This window comes from Xenia sp. Carnegie-2017, unplaced genomic scaffold, assembly GCF_021976095.1.
Source record: "Xenia sp. Carnegie-2017 unplaced genomic scaffold, XeniaSp_v1 HiC_scaffold_22, whole genome shotgun sequence".
NCBI lineage: Eukaryota > Metazoa > Cnidaria > Anthozoa > Malacalcyonacea > Xeniidae > Xenia > Xenia sp. Carnegie-2017.
The window spans coordinates 12815367-12836366 of record NW_025813485.1 but is presented as its reverse complement, the minus strand read 5'-3'; the positions used below and the strand labels follow the sequence as shown (position 1 = coordinate 12836366).

Genomic DNA, 21000 nt, shown 5'->3' with positions numbered 1-21000 from the left:
CTTGTTCAATACATAATGAACTCGTCCCAAGCCCCAACCTCTCGGCTAGCCAATGACAATTCCAATAATTTATTCATAACAACAAACGTTCGGATCTTTAATCTATTGGGGTTCGCTAAGCTGCTAATAAAACTGCATCCTAGCCGATCTTAATCTAGCTTTTAGGTGATTTTTAAATTCTTTCATGACAAGCAAGTGCGATAATATTCCTCGACTTCTCGAGGTAATTGTCAAAGACGAGTACATCATCAGAAATTCAAAACCTGAGGACTGCGAGGCAATTCTGAAGTACATCAAGGTATGATACAATTTATGGGAGCAGGGAAACTGCAAAGTTTGCATCTTGGAACATAGCGTCGAATGGAAAAACTGATATGTTTATTGTTTAAAAAATTTGCTGCGCTCCATGACTAGCGAGTCACTGAGTGAACTGTACAACTGAAATGTTGCTTTTTCATTTGAAGTGCTGTTCATATTCTCACGTAAATGTTTTCATTTGATAAGAGGTTTTTGGTAGCAAACTTTAGAAGTGATAGTTTTTGGCATTATTTATATCTGCTGGTGACCATGGACATGGATGCTTGATAATTAGGTTGGTGGATGTGGTGGTGGTGGGAGGAAGGTGAGGGCCAAGGAGGTGTATTCGAATGTAAATGCCACAATCTACAAGAAGCAATAGATTTTAAAAGAACTTAATGATTAATGCCTCAGCTGTTAGCATTTCTAGTTATCTCAGAAAACTATTCCCCAAATAGAAACTGTTAGTATACATACTACTGTGTGCCCTCTATGGAAATTGACTTTTTATTGACTAGGTATTATGGGTCAACAAAGTTCTTTTCATTCTATCTATTGATGTATCTATTCATTGAGGAGATTTGACAAACATCCTGATCAAGATTTCATGATGAAATCAGATAAGAATTTTGCAATATCTTTTTGCATCCTAAGAAATCCATACTTCAACGATATTGGATAATTTTTTCGTAAATTTGTCATGGTGTTGCACTGATTTGACACTGTGTGTTTCTGATTTCAATATCATAGGATTTAGCCGTGTTTGAAAATGAGCCTGAATCTGTGGTTGAAATCACCAATGAAGGTCAGAATTCTTGTCAAAGCTTTTCATCTTGTCTAATGAAGTGTGTCCGTGTATGTGTGATAAATGTTGTGTATAAAATCAGCATTTTTGCTATGTAGTTTTCAGACAAGATGGCTTTGGAGAGTCTCCTTCATTTAGATGTCTGGTCGCTGCAGACAAAAATGGTAAGATTTACCTCATGTGATCAGTAAACATCTTAATTGTAGTCTACAGTTTGATTTGGTATTAACATCCATGATGTGCAAAAAAAAAGCTTTTTGCAATAAAAAATATCCTTATCGACTTTAAGAGAATGTTGCTAGAAATTGCAGAGTATTTGTGGAAAAATTAATTTACCGAAAAGAATTTACATACTTTTTATTATTTTATATACTTATTTGCTCAAGTATTGGAGGAAGTCATTGGAGTGAGTTATGTATGTTGAATAAGAAGCTGTGAAACATGTATTAGCAGCCAAAGAAAAGTCAATAACTAAGTCATTCTTTTGATTAGTTTATGTCAGGCGTTCAGTAACTTTTTTGAACGGTCTAGAACTTTTAATGTGCTTTGACTGATGAACATATCACGATTGTCCTACTTTATGACCTTGTAGTTTCGTTTGTGATCACTCATTAAATTCACGCTGATTTTTCGTTCCCCCTTTTCTTCATCTTCAATCTCTTTTCAATGCACAACCCAACAACCCGAGAGACAGTACAATGAGCACACGTTATCGCTCTTTAGATTTGTGTGTTGATTTGCATTTCGAACCAATCATAAACTGGCCTGCATCGCAGACTATATATTTGTTATAAACTCTTTATATAGGTATTCATGTAGATATTCAGTCAATCATCGTCATGTCTTTCATAGTCCGTTTTCATTAAAATCTTCGCTACAGGCGTTTATATTTCTAATTTTTCGCGCATGTTATTTCAGTGAATGAGTCATTTTATATTTTTGGTTTTAACAACACGATGCTTCTCAAAACAGATTGCAACTCTTCAAATTGTTGTTTGTTGAATGTCAACAAAAGAACAGCGATTTACATTGCATTAATTTGTGTGGTGAGGGGGGGGGGAGTGAAGACTTTCAAAGATTCATAATTTATATTGTAGATAGCGACATCATTTTAGGATATGCGGTATACGTCAATTCCTACTCTACATGGAAAGGACGAGCACTTTGGATTGAAGATATTTTCGTCAGAGCTGACTGCCGAGGTTCGAATGCCAAAAATCTTTTCTTTCTAGTATAGTCCTTTTAACTCTCAAGACTGTACTAACTTGAACAATCTACATCTACAAACATAGATATTTTTTGTGTTCACTACAGGTAGAGGAATAGGAAAGGAGTTTATAAAATGTTTTGCCAAGGTAATTGTGCAACACTGTTCCTATATCTTCGTAACATATTGGACGATACACCTCCTAAATGCGAGTGATAAGCTTTAAGAGTAAGTTAAGTTAAGAGTAAGTTGAAACAGATCTTTGTGAATATGTAAGTATATGATCACATTGTTGCGTCTTCAATATCCTCTATGCAGATGTCGCTTGACAGTGGCCTCTCCAAAATCCGTTGTAACGTGTTGAGCTGGAACAACATGGCCAAGTCGGTGTATCAAAAGCTCGGGGGAATTGTGGAAGAAGACTGGAGACAGTGCACTTTCACTAATGAAACTTTGAAGAAACTATCAAACTCTTGAAAAATTGCTAATTTTTTGTAACGTTGGTTTCTGTCACGTGATCACGACTTTTGTTTTAAGTATTTTCATCCATTCCCCAGAGATCAATATAGCATTGGACAGTTATTGAAAGAGAAGATTTCAATCATTCCTTTCAAATGGTATTCGAACATCGCTGCTTGATGCGAAGTGAAAGCGCTTTACAGCATGGGCGTAGGAATATTGATAATTGGGGAGGGAGGAGTCATATTTCATATATGCATGTTGTAATCCATTGAAAACGATAGATTTTAAAAAACTTAACATTGCATATCATGAAAAATTAAGGCCTAAGGCATAATCATCGATCTTCCTACACCCATGTTCTACCGGATGTATCATAAAAAAGAACTTCAAAGAAATTGACGTAATATGAAATTTCAATACCTGATCACATCACTATGCCAATCCCTTTGGTGCATTACTGGGCATGTTTCGCTCGTAGAAGTAACATCAAGTTTTGAGTAGTAGAAAAGGTTTTGTTCTAGTTATAAAGATAAGTAATATATGAATGTTGCTGACAATACGTTAGGGGCACTTGGACTCAGCACATTCATAGGTATTGGGATTGTTACAATACGCCATTTTCAATAGTTCTGTTTTTGATACAACCTGCCTAAAAGTCACATGTAAATGATCAAGCAAAGTTCAAACGGAGTTGAAAAGATAGCTTTACTCTTGGTTAAGTTATTTACGATATAAATAGATACTGGTGTTTGAACGATAGTCCGCTGGCCCTCACAAAAAAAAGCATGAACACTGAAATGTCGACTAATATGTTATTGGCCGTTTTTATGCTTAGATTGATGTACCAATTGAGTGATGTCCAATTGAGTGATGTACCCAAGTGTTCAAATAAGTGTTGTTCTTAATCATTGCCTTTTTTGGAATTTTTAATTGTATTGTTTGTTACGTAATTTTTAATAACGCAGTGACGTCATTTGGCAGCAGAATTAATTGTGTGTCCTTAACTATTTTCTAAAACTTTCGTGGAACTCATAAATCCATGTAGTTTTGTATCCACTCTTTGTTCAAATGGCATGTTCGTTTACAAGCTTTTTATTCCCTGTCTAAACGTAAACATTTCCCAAGACGAGGTGTTAAAGTGTTTCGAAAACACGGGAAATGAACAACATCCTTTGCATTGTGCGCAGGCGCAATCATACAGTTAGGAACTTTTTTGAGTTATGATGTTATGATGATTGCGTTATTTGTTTACGTTTCGTTTTCTCGTGACGTCATGGCACGGCTTTCAATATGGCGGAAGACAGATTTTGGAGTAGATATGGTCAATTGATCAAAGCAATAATCTAACTGTGTTGTCCTTTCAACGAAAAAAAATAAATTATTATGCAGCCACCGCCACAGAGAAAGGTATATTTCACTGAAATATAAAACACGGATTGTTTTCTTTTTGATCAATTTTAAACTATGTTATCTTTGTCCCACAACCCACAGGGTAAACTTGTACAAGTTCTACGCCATGTACAAACCGAACAATTCTCAAAATTGCAACAGCGATACCAATTACAAATTGATTTACTAGAAGATGTCAGGTAGTATAGACTTTACGATGTGTGAGATTTGAATGTAAACGAAAGTTAACGCGAACCGTTATTTCCACTTTTGATAATCGTTTCAGGTCGTACATGAACAAAAAGTCAAATATTGAACGTGAATACGCTCAGGTGAGCTTAACGAGTGGTGCTGAAACTGGATTTTTTTATGATAGTAATTGCTCTATTGTGAAAGTACCAATTAGAACAATAGCGATATGAAGTCGCCACCCGACTTCACCCGATTGTGTTTATTTAATTTGTGTAACAATTGCGATGTTCTTTGCCAAAAAAAATGTCACTTGCCTTATTATGTCTATTTTTTTGAAGACATTGCAATCTTTTGCTTTTCTTTTATTTGTCCATTGACAAGTGTTATAGATATAAAATGCATAGCAAATTTGTTTGTATGTCATAGTTGATACTTAATAAAATATAAAAATTGTAAGTGTGTCATATGTACAGTAAATGTTTGACTTTCACTGAATTAGCAATATGGGTTATTGATGCTCATATTCATTAAAATAAATGTGCAGTATATTGTAGCTTAAGTTTGACAGTGTTAACATTGTACAAAAAGTTTCTGAGCAAGTTGAAAATTCATGCAGAAGTTTTGGCCATGTCTGGCAATTTTTCAAAAAAACAACTTTCCATTTTCATTCATTTGAAATTTTATTGCAGTTGTTGTATTGTCTAGTTAATAAAACTGTAAAAGAATAAGGCCTTTTTCATCACTTTCTTTATCTACAACATCTTTACCTTGTTGGTAGTATCGATAGCAATGTGTAAAAGTGTGAACAATAATATTGATGTGATGAATAATATTGACTCTATTTATGTGTACATTAATATAATATACTTAGCTATATATCTACATGCACTGTATGAAATGAATGTGAAAAAATCATTAGCTGAAGTTAAAAGTATTTCGTTTCTACTCACATGCTGAATACTATCGAGCATTTCTTGTGTCATCTATGTATATGTTCACCCTGCAAATTAATTCATCAGTAGGCTCCTAAACAATGCTAAATGACCGCCACATCCCATAATATTTCTGTAAAAATTTAAAAAATTTTTCAATTATTTAGGCTTTGCAAAGGCTGAATTCGCAATACATTCAAAAAAGGGATTACTCCATTGCTGATGAATCTAATCAAAGTCATAGGTAAAAAATACATTTTTCGATTTGAAGGCATTGTGGTTGTATCGGGTAGCAGTGAGCATCATGTTCTGTTTCAGGAAAATATTTTCAAAATTTGTTTTGATCTGTGACAGCTTAGGTCATGTATGGCAGACTATGTTTTTGATTTCAATGGTAGATTTGAAGTTTTGCTGCCAGCTTAATAATTGGGGGTATTTATTTATGCATGTCATAATCCACAAAAGAAAATTGATCATGTGAATACCCCCCTGTAATTATAGCAATTGTGGTGCCATGGTAGCTTTTCGTTCATTTAATTACCGTCACCATCTCTATAGGATCCCAATGAAATCTTTGGGGACTTCTTTGTGAGGAAAGTTTAGATGCAGTTTTCTCTACTCTTAAACTTTTCTTTATAAAATCTCCCCAAATTTATTGGTCTAGTTCACTTTCAAAAGAAATCAGCCTGGCCCAACTTAATAATTTATTTGGATATAAACACCCCATTTCCCTCAATTAACTAACGTTGTTGAAAAGTCGTTCTGATGAGATTTGAGTACTTGAAATGGGCAATCAGCGTTATCAGGCAAAAAGCAACAAAATTAGATTCTGTAAGAATAGATTATGCTCTTTATACTTTTCATTGAAAGAAGGACGGAATCCAGTGACGAACACGAATAGATTAAATTTTCAGTTGAGAGGATTTAAAATGAAACATATTTCACACTACGTACTTCGTTAAAAGAAATTTATGATTTCATCGACTTTGTTTCAAGGTCTCCATTAAAAGTATGGAAGAGTTATTTAGATCAAGCGGAAGAGATGTCAAAGCAACGAATTATAGTTGCGGAAAAAACCCAATCAGACATCGTAGAGAAAATAAAATCTGTTAAATCAAATAAAATGGCAACTTTCAAAAAGGTAAATCGTCTTTGTTCTGCAATTTTGCATGTAAGAAGACATTGCTCTTTCATAAAATTAGCTTCATAAAATTAGCAAAAATCGCTTAAGGTACTTGCTGAAATCTTTAAAAGTTTTCTATCCAATGGTTATTTGAATTTTTTATGTTGTGTAGTGTCAGGAACTATTTCAACGAATTTACGAAGAATTAAACTTGTCTTTCAGAGAAATGTCAAAGGTAGATGCATTGTCCGATCTTGTAACGTTTGAATTAAGTTTTCAACTTTATATGGTTACGTACTATTTGATCCATCAAATCAATTGTACTTTACGCCAGCACTTTGGGTGACATAAAATGGTGGCTAAGGATGTATTAAGCAAGAAAAGGATACCTTTAAAACACGGGATTGCACCGTTCTCTTATTAAAGTAAAATTAGAACTAAGAAAAGCCATTGGTACAGAAGAATGCCAACGTTTGTGGAACCGTAAAGTTTGATCTCAAAATGTTAGATGATAAGAAAAATGAATTTTTTGGATTTTTTGATATTGGTACATTTACAGTACTGCGATTTTTATGATGAACTTCGATGACTAAGCAAAATCGTATTTGTTTTGATTTTGCCATTTGCATTGTTCAATTGGTTTTGTTTAAATGGGGAATAGATGGTCGTGCTATCTATTTAACGTATACATACTCATTTCTTTTAGACTAAATCATGTGCGCATACTAATCTTTCGAAGTTTCGTTGGATTGCTTTGTCGAGATTTTCATTTGCCTTTTATGATCTTTTTTTCATATAGTGTAGAAAATCATATATGGAGTTGCAAAAACTTGCTGAGATTGCACAAAAAGAAACAGCAGATGCCCAGGACAAGTATTTGCTCGTGATTTTGAATTATGTGTAATATATTGTTTTCCAAAATAAATGGTCTTTATTTCAGATTAAAGAAAGGTGAAACATTTTTCAAATCAAAGGCCACCCTGGAGAAGAATTTTTCCAAGGTACAGTGCATGTCATAGCTTTTTTATAAAATAAACACGATGAAACGCGTGCGCTGATTGGTCTAGAGCTGTGTTTGCATTATCCTGTGCAAAATACATCTGAGCTCAACCAATCAAATCAATCAAAACAGTCAATCAGTCAAAGAGAATTTGCAAACGATCATGAATACATTTTAGAGGGAAAATTGAAATATTTGTCTTTTTCGCATTATTTTATTTTATAAAAGAAATAAAAGATGTTTTTCGTGTATGCACTGGTTTAGGCAAACCTCGGAGACGTTTGTGATCTTCTCTCTAGTTCTCCCAAAGGTCTCCTCGGTCTGCATAAGCCCGTGCAAACACAGTAAACATCTTTTATTTCTTAAGTGAATTCCAAGTTTTTTCAGTTTAAGTATGTTTGATCTTTATGATAAGATCAGTGATACAAAGTAAACTTTTTCATCACAATTTTTTCTTTAAGCACTTTTTTCATCATTGGCACATAGTAAAATGCAGTTTTGCATGAAACTTTATGCATCTTGCTTCGTCATTACTTGCAGGAAGTATTATTTCTGTGTGAACATTTAATACAACACTGGTGCAGTTCGTGCGACTTTCGTTTATAGGCCTCTGAGCGAAGAGATGTGTGCGTACGGCAATCCAATGCAGGTCGCAATGCGTACCTTCTAGAAATTGCTGCACTTAACGGACACATGAAAAGATTTCGTGATGTTGATCTTGTAGGAATTGTCAAGGTTAGTGGGAATGCATGTCTGATTCAGTTTAAGTGTCTTCTACATATGCGTTTTTGTGGTATTCACTTTAAGTTTATCTAAAGTTATGCGAACTTATAGACTATTTCATATAAGAAGATAGAACTTGATTTATTCTTTTATTTTTCATTAAATGATTCTGATCAAGCTGTTCTATTTTTATTTTACTGTTGAAGAGATTCAAGCGAAGTCGAGACGATAAAATGTATTGTCCTTTGCTTGGATTCTTTCTATAAATAAGTATTTCCTACGTAAGGCACGTGGCATCTGACTTGTGTAGAATTTAAAGCTACCGTCAAGCTTAAATACCATATGTTTAACACGTCAATACGTGTACTCCTTAATATTTTGTTGTGTACTCCTTATGTATTGTGTATTCCTTATTTCGTGTACTCCTTATGTATTCCTTACTATTACGTTCTAACACATCAATAAATAAGATATTCCTTAATATTTTGGGCGGTAAAATACTCCCCGGTGCACAAAACTGTTTGTGTGCTAAAGTTTCCAAGGGCGCATGATCGTTATACTATATTGCATGGCCACCTACATTATTGATCTGGTTTTTCAAAGAATGGTGGTCATATAATCATCTGAGTAGTTTCATTCCCGTCTGAATTATTTCTGTCAAGAACTCTTAGTACAGAAGACCAAGACGACTCAATATAAACTACTGAAGAAACTTGGATGGTTTATGTAACAACCAGTCTTCGAAGTTATAACATCCATTGTTTAACGAGTCGTGTTAATCATACATATGCATATTAAATTTGACTTCGACCCATTGCTGCAGGAAAAGAAGAGCATGCCGACAAACCTTTCGCGATGTCTAGTCGTTTTCTGAAATTTCTTCTGGAAGATCTTTGTTATAATTGTTTTTCATCGTAGGATATCGACGGTGATTTTTACGAGCAGATGAAAGAGTATCACACGACAGCAAGTGTTATGGAGGTTGAAGCAGCATTATATTCACAAGATAGCTTCAACAAAATCACATCCGAGGCTTCCATGGTAAAAATTTCGATAAAATAATGTCTCGCATAAAATTTCACTAAATTTTTTCCTCAAATTTTGTGTTCCATCTAAGCTTTCTCTAAATTTGATTTTTTCTTCTTTTTTACTATCAAATGTAGATCGGACGCGATGGCAGTGTTCGATACTTTATCGACACAAATACCATATTTCAAGGCCACGTTACCTACAATTTTGAACCCTATGGTGAAGATAAGGTAAAAAGTGGTTAGAAAATCGTTAACTCTTTCATGTTAAGTCTTTTTATATAAAGTCTATTAAACGATAAAATCACGCCTTGTTTAAAAGTGCTTTGCTTTATCCCAATTTGTTTTATGAAATAGCAAAATTAAAATTCTTCGCATCTCGCTGTTCTATACTTTGTGTAGGTAAAAACAATCGTAACTGATGGAACAATGTCCCTTGCTGTTGATAAAGAAGCGCGGAAACTTGCATCGAAATACGTACGCGAGCAGAGAGCGTTGAAATATTACTTTGCAAAACTCAGTTCCATTGGGTCAAGTCAGGTACGTGCATATAATTAGCCACATCAAAGATATTTGCACGGCGGACTTTAAAAACAGAATATGCGGAAGAGTCACTCGTGTTGAAACCTTTGATGTTTTTGTCTTTACGCATGTTGTGTCGCGCATATTGGCTGCCATTATTCCAGCAAGATATTTAGGGTTTTTCACTTGTTCCCAACCACTAAAATGACACGACATCATTTCTTATTTCTCGATTGAGGGTATTTTGCGTTCTATCGATTTTTTTTTTTGCACGAGATAGTATTGTGGGATCGGAAAGAATTGGGCTTGAGCCATTGAAATGAATAAACTGGAACGCTACCTTTCCCAATAATTTTTGTAATGCCCCGCAAATTTTGGCCACATTAAAACAATCTGAGGATGGCGTTCCAGTTATATTCATTTCAACGCTTTGGTTAGAGTTTGCGGTCAGCGGTCACCAACAAACATAAATGGAAATTCATTTGTATCAGCTGATTATTAGCCCAGCATAAATAACATGTACATCATCTATTGGTTATGTTCGATTCAAATAATTGTTCTTTGAATATACTCTTTGAATAATGGGAATTTGAACACTGCAAAATTGTATAGGTTGAGGAAGCGTCTTCTTCAGGAGACACGCAAAATCCTGAATCAACAGTGCCAGGGTTACAGGAAGCTTTACGTAAGGTCGAGGTATGTACGTTGTTGTGATTGCACAACCCTCTGTCACTACCAAACTTTTTTTGATGTGACAGAAAGGTTTTCTTCCGAAAGGATAACACCCCTAGATGAAAACAATATTAAGGGGCAAAACGTTTTGCTAAAGGAAAATTCAATTGCTTGACTCCAGTCGCCACAACGTGTGAACTGAGGCCGGTGGCACGAAGCCTGGACACGAATTTGTTGATCAATTCACTAAAGATCACAAGCTATACAATTTAAACTAGAGATTTTTAGTAGAATAAGATAATAGTTCAAAGGTGACTAAGTTTCAATTTTATGAAGATAATGTAACTGCCTTTTTAACATGCTGAAAAAAGTCGCTATATATCCATTGTTCGCTGCAATACTGGCTTCGCGTAACTATCCCTTTGTATTTTTTATGAGATCATTTATGTACATATTTCCTCAACTCTATGTGGACTGTGAATGTGTTTACAACCAACCAATCTTTGCAGAACCTTCGAATATCAAATAGTCATGTTGTTTGTAGATCCTGCGTGTTGTTGTTTTACATGAGGTTTTAAAGTCACCTTTCAGTTCATGTAGCTAAAACAAGGGTTTTATCATGTTGTAGACTGCCATTGAAAGAATCGAAGCTTCTTTAACTCTTCTGCGGAATTCTGGCGGTATTTATTCCGTTGGCGTGCAATGTATCGTGGAGTAGGTGAAAACCTTTCGATGTTTTTTTTTTCAGTTAAGGTTGATGAATGGATAAGAAGTGCTGAAGCTCAACTCCCTCCCGAACAAACAGGTTACACATTATAATTTTATTGCTCTAATGGGAGGAAACAAAAACTTAAATGAAAACGATTATTGTCACTAATTCAGTAAACATGCATTAATTGAGCTACTTGAAATCTGGGAAATATAAGTCCACACTGTTCTTACTATGTTGAATAAAAGGTGGTTTTGTTACTTCGATATATTAACTATACACATAACTTTTTAGTGAACGCTCGTCGTCAACCGTCCACGACTGTAAAGCCAGACGCAGGAGAGTATGTCGACGTGTATGAAGCTTCTGCGGGAATGAACACTAGTGACGATTATTGGGACGAGTTTGAAGATACGATTAACGAAAAAGATGTGGATGAATGTAGTGTTGCATCGGGACAGGTGTTTAGTATTCCATTGACAGCTATTGTGCTGTATGATTACGTTGCCACATCAACTGACGAATTGACGATTACCGAGAATGAAGAAGTTGAAGTGCTCGAGAAGGACGGAGAAGGCTGGTGTAAGGTAAATGTGTTATATGAAGAATTTTTAGATTTTTGAAAGATTTCGTAGGTCAAAACACGCTTTTCAAGTGTGTTCACTAGCAAAGAAAACAAGTGATTTAACTGTGGTCCTTAGTATCCTTTGGTTGCAAACTATTGTGTTTGTGTTCAGTGAAGCAATTTTGGGAAATGGAAGGTAGCGAAGGCGAGAATTTGTTTTGAAAAACATCGTGTATGTGTGTGGACTGGATATCTCAGGTTGTAGTTGCAGTTTCTCAATGTGAAATCTTTGAGTCGGGTGATATGTCCCTTCCCTGGAATGGAGTTTGTTCTTTTTTAGATTTGTAAATCAGCGAAACTTGCTGTCATTGAATTAATTCTCGCAATAATGCGTCTGTAATTGAAATAGTGCTCCTTATTTAGGGTCGAAATAAAGGTGGACAGGTTGGGTATATTCCTGAATCGTATGTTCAAATAAGTGTGCCGTCCACCATTTCTGGAGGGAATTCAGTTCCAGATAATTTATCTCAAGATTTACAAGATACTGTGCAGAACGAAAATCAGCCGAGTGAGTCGAATTATATTGATATTTTAAAGAATTTAGCCGCTGGACTGTACATTCTGCTTTTCACATTGCCTGCACAAACTTAGCTGTTGCTAAACCATTTTCATTTTGCATCTTGAACAACTTATAGTTTGCACCGCCCGAGCGCTCTTCGACTACGCCGGTCAAAATGATGAAGAGTTGACGTTTGATGAAGGAGCAATTATAAATATTTTACGAAAAGACGATGGAGAAGTGGATGATGGCTGGTGGAAAGGTGAACTGAACGGTCATATCGGCGTGTTTCCTTCTCTATTGGTCGAGGAAATGGACCAATCACTTGAGACTGGGGATGCTTCACAGCAATATTATGCAGTCCCATCTCATGTATACACCGAAGATGACAGAACACGAAAGCTTTATGGGACGCTACCACGCAACAACGCTACTGAAACGGGATCATCTGAACAACACGTTTACAATAGTTTAGATTTGAGCGTGAGACGCGTGCCACCTACGAGGCCAAATTTACCGCAAAATTTTCTACAAAACTCTAAGGAGAGCAGCAATTACAATCGAAACGAGTATGTGTGAACTCGTAGTATGTTGGTGAATAGTGTGTGGTGTATAAGTTTGCTAAGTTCAAAGTTATCCTATTGCCATGTACGAAAACTTGCAAAGGGATAGTCTATATCACTAAGTGACCTTATTTCACGAATGGCGAATCATTGAGTAAATTTGATGTATTTAAAATTTATACCGTTTGAAAATATTTTTCAGTAAAATGACGATGAGTGCGAAGATAGATATTTTTATGAGAATCTGCCAGTAGTCATTGTCAATCAAAACAAAACCAACAGCAATTTGTAGTTTAGCCGAGTTAATCCCAATATTTACTAACTGTAGCGTTAATCTCTGATCCCTCGATTAACCTAATCAGCTGGGCTGAGTTGGCACAAGATGGCGAACAGCAATAAAGACGAAGTTTTTATGAAGTCCATTCAGTTTGTATTGCGGAATTGGCCCATAGTTCGGTTGTCTGTAGATCAGTGCTTAGCTGGGCCACATAGTAAAGAAAAAGAACTGTGGCTCGAAGAAGTTATTTTCAATGTCTTCATGGATAACGGTTAGTTATATTTAATGCAGATTGATCATTTCTGTGTGCTTTTCATTTTTGAAACATCGAGCATCTTTGCTCTTTCTTGACCCATATACTAATCTTGAGATTATGCCGTCGTAGTTTTAGTTGGAGCGTACTAACGAACTACTTGTTCAGGCTTCTTTAGCTTTAAAAATTAAACATTTCCAGAGACAAATAAGTGAAATTTAAAAACACGTGTATCTTAATTCCAACACCATTCCCGGTTCTAATTTCAAAACAGACTTAAGGGTTATATTTGCGCATGAGATTGGCTGCACTGTGTTTAGTCCACAAATGATTTGACTGAGGTCAATTTTTCATGTGTGAATTGCGTAGACTAGAAAATTTACATATTTCATTCTTGAATAGCATAGCATGCCTTTCTCACATACCTTAATGAGTGACATGAAAAAATGTTAATTGTTAGTATGAAGCATTTTTGTAGACATCTTTTCTGGTCATATGTATGCTCTAATGTAAACAGTGGCGTAGCCAGCCTGCAAATTTAGTTGTGCTATCTTAATTTTCTGTGTTCACTCACTGTAAAAACAGCAGATTTCTAAAGAAATAAATCATGTTAATGATCTAGAATTTACATAGCAGGACCAAAACCTGAGGGCTGGTCACGCCATTGACTAAAAATGTTGTGATTTAGTAACTAGTATAGACAAAAAGCAAAGGTGTACAAGGGCCATTTTTCCTAAACTTATACTTATAATGAAAAACCAGACTTCTTGACTTCAAATTACACTTCATAATTTTTTCTTTTGTGGAAGATTTACTCCACTTTTCAATCTTGAAATTTTTTGAGGGGTAGGGCAGTTGCCTCCCTCCCTGTTCTATACACCCATCCAAGAAAGAATGATGTCATCGGCTAGTGAGGAGATGAAGTTTTGAACTGTAATAAATTGAGACTAGTCTACAGAAATGCCTGTTTCAACAATTAAGATTTTTTATGGCACTCACAGTGTCATCTAACAATGTATTTATGTTTATTACCAAGACTAGTTTTAAAAATTTAATGCAATATTCTTGTGTTGTTATATGTATATGATATATTGCATGAACTTTACCTATGGGTTGAGTCTACACACCTATGTGTGTGTGCAGAAGATGTTGAATATTAAATGAAGTAATTGTAAAATAACAATATTTATATATATTGGAATTTTACAGGGGACCTTGATCCAGTGGATATTGAAGATTATCTGTCAGAAATTCTTAGCAACGAATTTAATGTCATAGTTGAAGATGGCAGTTTGATCAAAGTATGTTGTTGATTTCACCAGGTCTTGTGTAAATTAATGTTTTGGTGAAGAGTATAAGGTCTTTTAGTGTTATAATTTTATGTTGAAACATATATTTCATTGAGGATAGTTATAGCATATAGTATTATGCAATTTACCCTGTCAAGATCCTGTTTGAAGTTATTGGTTCACAAGAAAAAACATGGAGCATGTTGACTACTTTGCATGTAGAGTAGAAATTGTTCATAGAGTTGTAGACATATGGGACTGGAGGCAGGTGGGTAGCTGCCCCCAAAGTAAGTTTGAAAATGGAAAAGTCGTACAGCATTAGTTTGGCAAAAAATTTGAGAGAAAGAAATTCAGACATCTAATTTGAAGTCAAGAAGCTTGGTACATTTCATTGTGAATAGGGGAGAATATTTACTGCCCCCCTAATGAAAACAATAGCTTTCATATGCCGGTGCACAGATTTATCAATATCTTGTCTGCTTTATGTACTTTTTAAGATAGACTGTAATCCTTGGCGCTCTGACTCATTTTGTCTCTCATCCATGTTCACAAAAGCTTTCTTTTCACTATGTAGGTGGCCGAAAAACTTTGTAGTTATCATAATTTGTGTGAGAAAGGAGAATGTTTAAAGGTAGCAGAAGAAATTAGTTCCGTGTTACTCCCAGCGATGAACATAAGCTCTAAAGATTACGAAGAACCCGGCCAGCGTAATGTAAGCTTTATTTTCTGGTATATTGTCATGTTTATTGAGAACAAAAAGAAGGCAAATCATGTGTACGCTTGTTGCTCTAACATTCTGTAAAGTAATCTTTATTGGTATGAGGGGAAAGAAGACAAAACTGGTGCAGACCATACGCTCTCATCATTTCTAATTTTATGGTCTTTTTGAGCAAAAGAGTTTCTAACGGCTGCTCAAACTTTTATTTATAAAAACTAAAATGGTGTTTTTTAGGAAATATCTGAACAGCTAGAAGATCTAACTTTGACTTCAAATGAAATTGGGAATTTGGAAGAAACAGATAACACCTCAGGTCAGATTATGAAACCTGAAATCATATGCTGTTTTTTCATCATAGTTGTAATGTTCAAGTCAAAGGAAGCTCTGTTTATTTATTTATTTATATGCATCGGTGACGAAAGTCGTTTACCATCTTTCTGCCGTTAACATTGAATCCAGTCTCAAAACGTAATGACGTAAATGACGTAATTGTTTACTTGATGCAGAAAATGCTGAGACTGATGATTGGGTGGTTGTTCAACGCGGAAGAAAAAAGAAATAATTCTCAAATCACGTGAGGTATTGAAGTGTGTATTTTTTCATCCCTTTTTTTTGTCAAATTCCTCACTCTCTATCGCCAAGATGATACAGTACATTTTTCAGAGGATACAAGTCCATTTTTGTGATAACGGATTGGGTGAAAACAGAGGAACAACGCTTTCTACTTACATCTCATTGGCTGAATGGTTGCTGAGCATTTAATATACATGGCCTAACCCCAATCGTAACATCGTAATCTTCAATCTGTCATATTAATTGATGATTATAGTTAAGTCTTTTATTGTATTTACAATAGTCTTTCGTCGCACACAATAACAGTGTTAACAGTAGTCGTCGTAATGGTTGCTTCATTCTGCGCATTTCTATTTTACTCAATTGTTTTTAGTTTCCTCCGTATATGTTCAGTCCACGTATGAAAATCTCTCTCTTTCTATAAGTTAGAGCTTTGTTATGCTGAACGGAGCGTTCTCAAATGAGATCGGTGGGAAAATACCTCGTTGTAAAATATCATAAAATTTTATTATCTATTCTCTCTGCGTTGCCAATTCCGTTTTCCTATAATCATGACAATCTAAAGATTCCTTTTTTTTTCAAACCAGAATTTGACATAAATGCGTACTTTGACCGAACAGAATAGATACGATTACAAAGTTAACGTTAACTTTGCGATGGAAAGATTTCGAAAAATGTGAAGTTACAGTTGATTCTTTACAAAGTTAACGTTGACTTTGCGCTGAAAAGATTTCGAAGAATGTGAAGTTACGTTTAATTCTTTATCGATATTTGAAATCCAAAGCTTACAATGAGAAATCCTTAATATCATAAATGAACCATTTGGGATCTAGAATTCATTATCTGGTATCTGTGATTCAATAGATTCGTGATTGCTTTGGATTTCTTTAGGTCAGGCTAGATTCGATGGTCGTAAAACTGCTTGAGACGTACGCAAATAATAACAAAAAGTATTACATAAAAAATTCGGCAGTTGTAATCTTTGCACGCTTTATGCAGCATTTCTTCGCAAAACAAAGAAAATATGCTGGAATTATTTACAAATAAGCATTTTAAGATGATTATTCCTTACAATTAGCACAACAGCTGTTGCCATAACATTTCCCCCTCTTCCTCTATTACTGGTGACGTTTTCGGTGTGAAGTTATGGCGGCAGTGTAGATTAACTTGTTGTTTATGAAATGTTCCTCGATTGGCTAATTGTTTTAAGGGATTAGTTATATTTTGATTATTAGAATGACACTACCGTGCTGGCCCTGTAAGTGGAGAAAACGGATTATGACGGCCGACCCTGTGTAGGCAAAGCAAGAAAAAAAGATATACGCAATGAAGCCGATTTCTATACAAAGTACACGAATATCTCGATTTTTAAGGTTTATTACGAATGTACAGAATCTGGTAGTTTATTATATTGTTGAAATAACTGCGATAGTTTTCCAAATGATGGGGAGGCCCAGTCCTCTTCGCGATCCTTGTAACTGATCTCTTGAATTGGCTTAATCAAACACTGTCTTCTCAATAATGGCATGGTTATAAATGTTCAGCCAACCAACGTAATCCTACCAAACACGGACAAAGTCCATAAAAATATTACATGGATAGATCTGGGCAAAACTATATTTTTTGTCGAAGAAAACATGTTAGTTATGTTACCTGCACCATATCCCTGTTTCTTTAATATACTGCACATGAATACGTCGATTGATCTGGTTTTGTTTTTATCGTTTAAATCTTCCTGGAATTGGCAGAATGCATAGTGCTACTAAAAGCAGTCGTTGGAGCTTCCACAGTGATATTGTTTATGGCAAGAATCTTTACTATGTATTTCCAACTTCACAAACTTTGTGTGGTTATCAGGGGCTTTTATATGTGCAAAGACTTCACCTAATTTCATTTTTGATTTTTCATTGGGAAATTCTGCTCATGGCTTAGAATGTCATGTTCGATAGTTATCTTTAGAAATACCGTAAAGTCTCGAAAGTTTCCTCTTCCTGAAGTGGCCGCTCCCGCCCGCCGCCCCCGAGAGTAGCTGCCCCTTGTGGCCATTAATTTCAAAAGTAGTACGAGCGGCTACTTATCATACTCTACGGTAGCCCTTTGATGAATAAGCTATTGGTTTGTGATGTTTCGAGAAAATTGCCGTAATTACTCGTGTCAAAGGTTAGTTCTTATCATCTATGATCTTATGATCTCAATTAATGATTCTTAAGAACTTTCAACTTATGGGGATACATGGAGGGGGCAAAACACCTCTTTTAAACTATTTGACACATCCATTTTCAAGAAGCACAATATCACTGCACGTTTGATACCCATAATTTTCCTAAGATGTGCCCCAAGTAACACATTCTTGTTTTTCTGATTTACCCTGTTTAATTCCCCTGCGATCACTTACATTGTTTTTTCCTGTTACTAGTGCATTTAAATTAAAGTATTCCTTTATTTGTTGTTCGCTGGCCGCTGTCGGAATGTCGATTTTGTTGCCAAGAATAAGTACTGGACATTTGTCTGTCATCTGTTCTCGTAACAATCCCTGAGTAAGATTAAAATGTGTGAGTTAACTTCGTAAAGAAAGCTTGGAAGAAGAAGAAAAGCTCAAAAAATGAATTCTCGAAATGACAAAAAAAAGCTGAAATTGGCGTAGATACGTCGTGTGGATATAGTAAATGCAATGAGGAGAAAGTCAAATATTTCAAAGAGCTCACGACAAAATCTTAATGTTGCCATGTAAGGCAATCTGTAATCTACAAAGTACTTAGTGTCCTAAAAGATAAATTTGGACCCGGAATTCACGCATGATATGAGATTGGATGACTTTGCAAAAATATAAAAAAAAATTATTTTCGGAAAAATTTAGCGTTCTAGCCTTTTTTGTCCATACATTGGTCTATTTTTGTCCCTAAAATACTCCCATTGGTACTTTTGTATGTAATAGAATTAATCCCATTTTATTTTTCAATTATTTTAGAAATTTGAGTTTAAAATTTTGATTTGTGAACCATGTACTACTCCACCACTGACAAAAAATCTGAAAAGAACTATATTGTCTAATGTATAAGTGGTGATGAACGACGAGTCTTGTGATGTTCCTTAAAATGCATGATATGGTAGTTTTTACACGAAAGATGTTGACCAAATTTTTCAAATGTGAGATTTATGCAGACGAAAAGTTCCAAGACGGGATAACGTGAATGGAATTGCTTCATCACGAACATATGACGCAGACGACAACTATATCTGTGTATGGGCACGATCTAGCATCGTCACATACAGCTAAAGTTGACTTAATTCGTGAACAAAAAGTCAATTTTCTTTTTAAAGCATGCCGTCACTTATGTTTTAACAAGAAATTCGTGCATCAAAGAAATTTAATGTATTCAAAAAATTTAATACTTAAATGGTTTGAACCCGGGAGTGATTTGTGGTCCTCATTTGACTCTGAAGATGACTACCGCTAAAGTTGTCAAAACGTCAGTCAACAACAACAAAAACAGTCCTTCTCAGGACTATACCAACCTGGACGATCTACATTTACAAATGTATTCAAAGTATGTCTATAGTTAATGCGCTTACGTCTAATTCCTTTTTTGCCTCGCGGAATCTTTCCTTATCCGAAGCATCAATGATGAAGACTATACCATCAATGTCCCAGTAGTAATCGCGCCAAAGTCGACGAGCTAAAATGAAAATGAATTATATGTTCAGATTTCAGCTCTTTCAGAATGAATCGCAAATTTAGCCAATGTCTTTAAATAATTACCTTGCTCGTGACCACCAACATCAACTGCTAAAAATGTTAGCCCACCCAGGCAAAACTCATCTCTGTCTATATATGTGTATAAAAAAAGCTACATTACTATACTTTCTACGGACATCGTGCACATGAAGTTAATTTGAATTTCATTGAATCGTTCAAGTTTGCTTTTTATCATCAATCGTTTTTCTCTTCTCCTTTATACCTGGATGAAGAGTTGGTGTGTGCTGTATCATCATGTTGTCTTTCAACATTCGAAATAATGTCGTCTTGCCTGCGTTATCCAAACCAAGAAAAACTATTTTTATTGTCTTTCTTGCCAGACCTAAAGTTACGGAAAGGGCCAATAACTAACCACACGAAAGCTTTTTGTGCTGGACTTCCATTAGCGCTGGACTTACCTAAAAATATCATGATGTCTTTCATCCAGTTCCACCAACTAAACCAAGAAGGCATGCTGTATGATGCTGAACAATATATCTCTAGTTAAAACAAAACGCAGTTGCCATTTTTGCAACCTAAACACCATCAACTGAGGCGGTCTGGTTTTAACAATAGTCTCAGTTGTATGTCGTAAATGTTTTAAATATCCAAAAGGTCCTTACTTGCTATTTTCCACGACGTGGTTAGTAATTTATTTCAGCACAATGGAATATTTCAATTTATCAAATACTTCTAGAAAAGAAAAGGCAGTTGTTCGTTTAGCATATTTTCTTCTGAAGATTAATATAGAAAGCCATGTTGTCAAACCGCAAACTTATAGGTGCTTTCAACAACTGACGAGTTCTTTGGTTTTTCAACGTGGATAAACGTATATGTCTTGTTGTTTCCAGATGTACAGCTTTTCGGTTTGAATAATTAATATCTAAATATTTTTAGTAGAAGAGCTTTTACTATGGAAACTGGTTGTAAAACTTTCTGTTCCACAACTTCAGACTCGTTAATTAGACTCGTGAAAGTCAAAAATATGATCGGCTGACCGGCCCTTCCTTTTTTAATCAATAAATATAGCGTGTTTTGGAAGTAGTGACACGACGTCTTCGGCATGACCAGTACGCCCATCAAAGTCATCAGCGCATGTTGAAACACTTTGCGCTGAAGGGATGCTGATTGCCTGATTCTAATGTCAGCCAAGTTTAAATTGCAGATTTATGCAAGTCAAGAGCGTCTCCAAACGATCAAAAAACCAAAAAAGTTTACAGCGAGTGGTGCTAATCGGTATTAGTGCAACCTTTCATCTTTTCCTTGAAGCTAGTGCACGTTGCTACCTGTAGACTTGGGATAAAAACGTCTTAACTTATGCATTGAAATTTTATGTCCACTGACCAACACGCAAACAAATCATGCATTTTATGCATTGATTGGATTTTGATGTCAAAAAAATCTTA

At 35.3% G+C, this 21000-nt stretch overlaps 4 protein-coding genes across 5 annotated transcripts; 3 read left to right on the top strand and 1 right to left on the bottom strand.

The window, feature by feature from the left end:
* The first annotated feature begins 74 nt into the window (after nt 1–74).
* On the top strand, nt 75–3757 carry LOC124445744 (thialysine N-epsilon-acetyltransferase-like). 2 transcript variants are annotated; one of them, XM_046996491.1, is made up of 6 exons: nt 75–298; nt 1048–1102; nt 1201–1266; nt 2218–2304; nt 2417–2457; nt 2628–3757. In XM_046996491.1, the coding sequence occupies exons 1-6, from the start codon at nt 185–187 to the stop codon at nt 2784–2786; spliced, it is 522 nt and encodes a 173-aa protein (XP_046852447.1). In that variant the 5' UTR covers nt 75–184; the 3' UTR covers nt 2787–3757. The 2 variants fall into 2 exon arrangements, with proteins under 2 accessions (XP_046852447.1, XP_046852446.1); XM_046996490.1 differs by having other exon boundaries at nt 2200–2304.
* A 51-nt stretch (nt 3758–3808) lies between these two features.
* Nucleotides 3809–13023, top strand: LOC124445741 (F-BAR and double SH3 domains protein 2-like). Its single transcript, XM_046996487.1, has 18 exons — nt 3809–4178; nt 4263–4360; nt 4447–4492; nt 5452–5528; nt 6281–6425; nt 6580–6642; nt 7207–7280; nt 7348–7408; nt 8014–8142; nt 9049–9171; nt 9294–9389; nt 9561–9698; nt 10293–10376; nt 10981–11032; nt 11101–11157; nt 11356–11648; nt 12050–12194; nt 12322–13023. Exons 1-18 carry the CDS (start codon nt 4155–4157, stop codon nt 12762–12764), a joined length of 2148 nt encoding a protein of 715 aa, XP_046852443.1. The 5' UTR covers nt 3809–4154; the 3' UTR covers nt 12765–13023.
* Nucleotides 13024–13097: 74 nt separating this feature from the next.
* On the top strand, nt 13098–16391 carry LOC124445746 (pre-rRNA-processing protein TSR2 homolog). Its single transcript, XM_046996492.1, has 6 exons — nt 13098–13296; nt 14488–14579; nt 15142–15279; nt 15520–15598; nt 15792–15864; nt 15949–16391. The coding sequence occupies exons 1-5, from the start codon at nt 13131–13133 to the stop codon at nt 15845–15847; spliced, it is 531 nt and encodes a 176-aa protein (XP_046852448.1). The 5' UTR covers nt 13098–13130; the 3' UTR covers nt 15848–15864; nt 15949–16391.
* Nucleotides 16392–17219: 828 nt separating this feature from the next.
* Nucleotides 17220–20399, bottom strand: LOC124445743 (GTP-binding protein SAR2-like). The gene is made up of 8 exons (XM_046996489.1): nt 20218–20399; nt 20014–20094; nt 19818–19937; nt 19619–19684; nt 19432–19535; nt 18254–18391; nt 17512–17593; nt 17220–17417 (listed from the first exon to the last, which is right to left on the bottom strand). The coding sequence occupies exons 2-8, from the start codon at nt 20066–20068 to the stop codon at nt 17389–17391; spliced, it is 594 nt and encodes a 197-aa protein (XP_046852445.1). The 5' UTR covers nt 20069–20094; nt 20218–20399; the 3' UTR covers nt 17220–17388.
* Between the last annotated feature and the right edge of the window lie 601 nt (nt 20400–21000).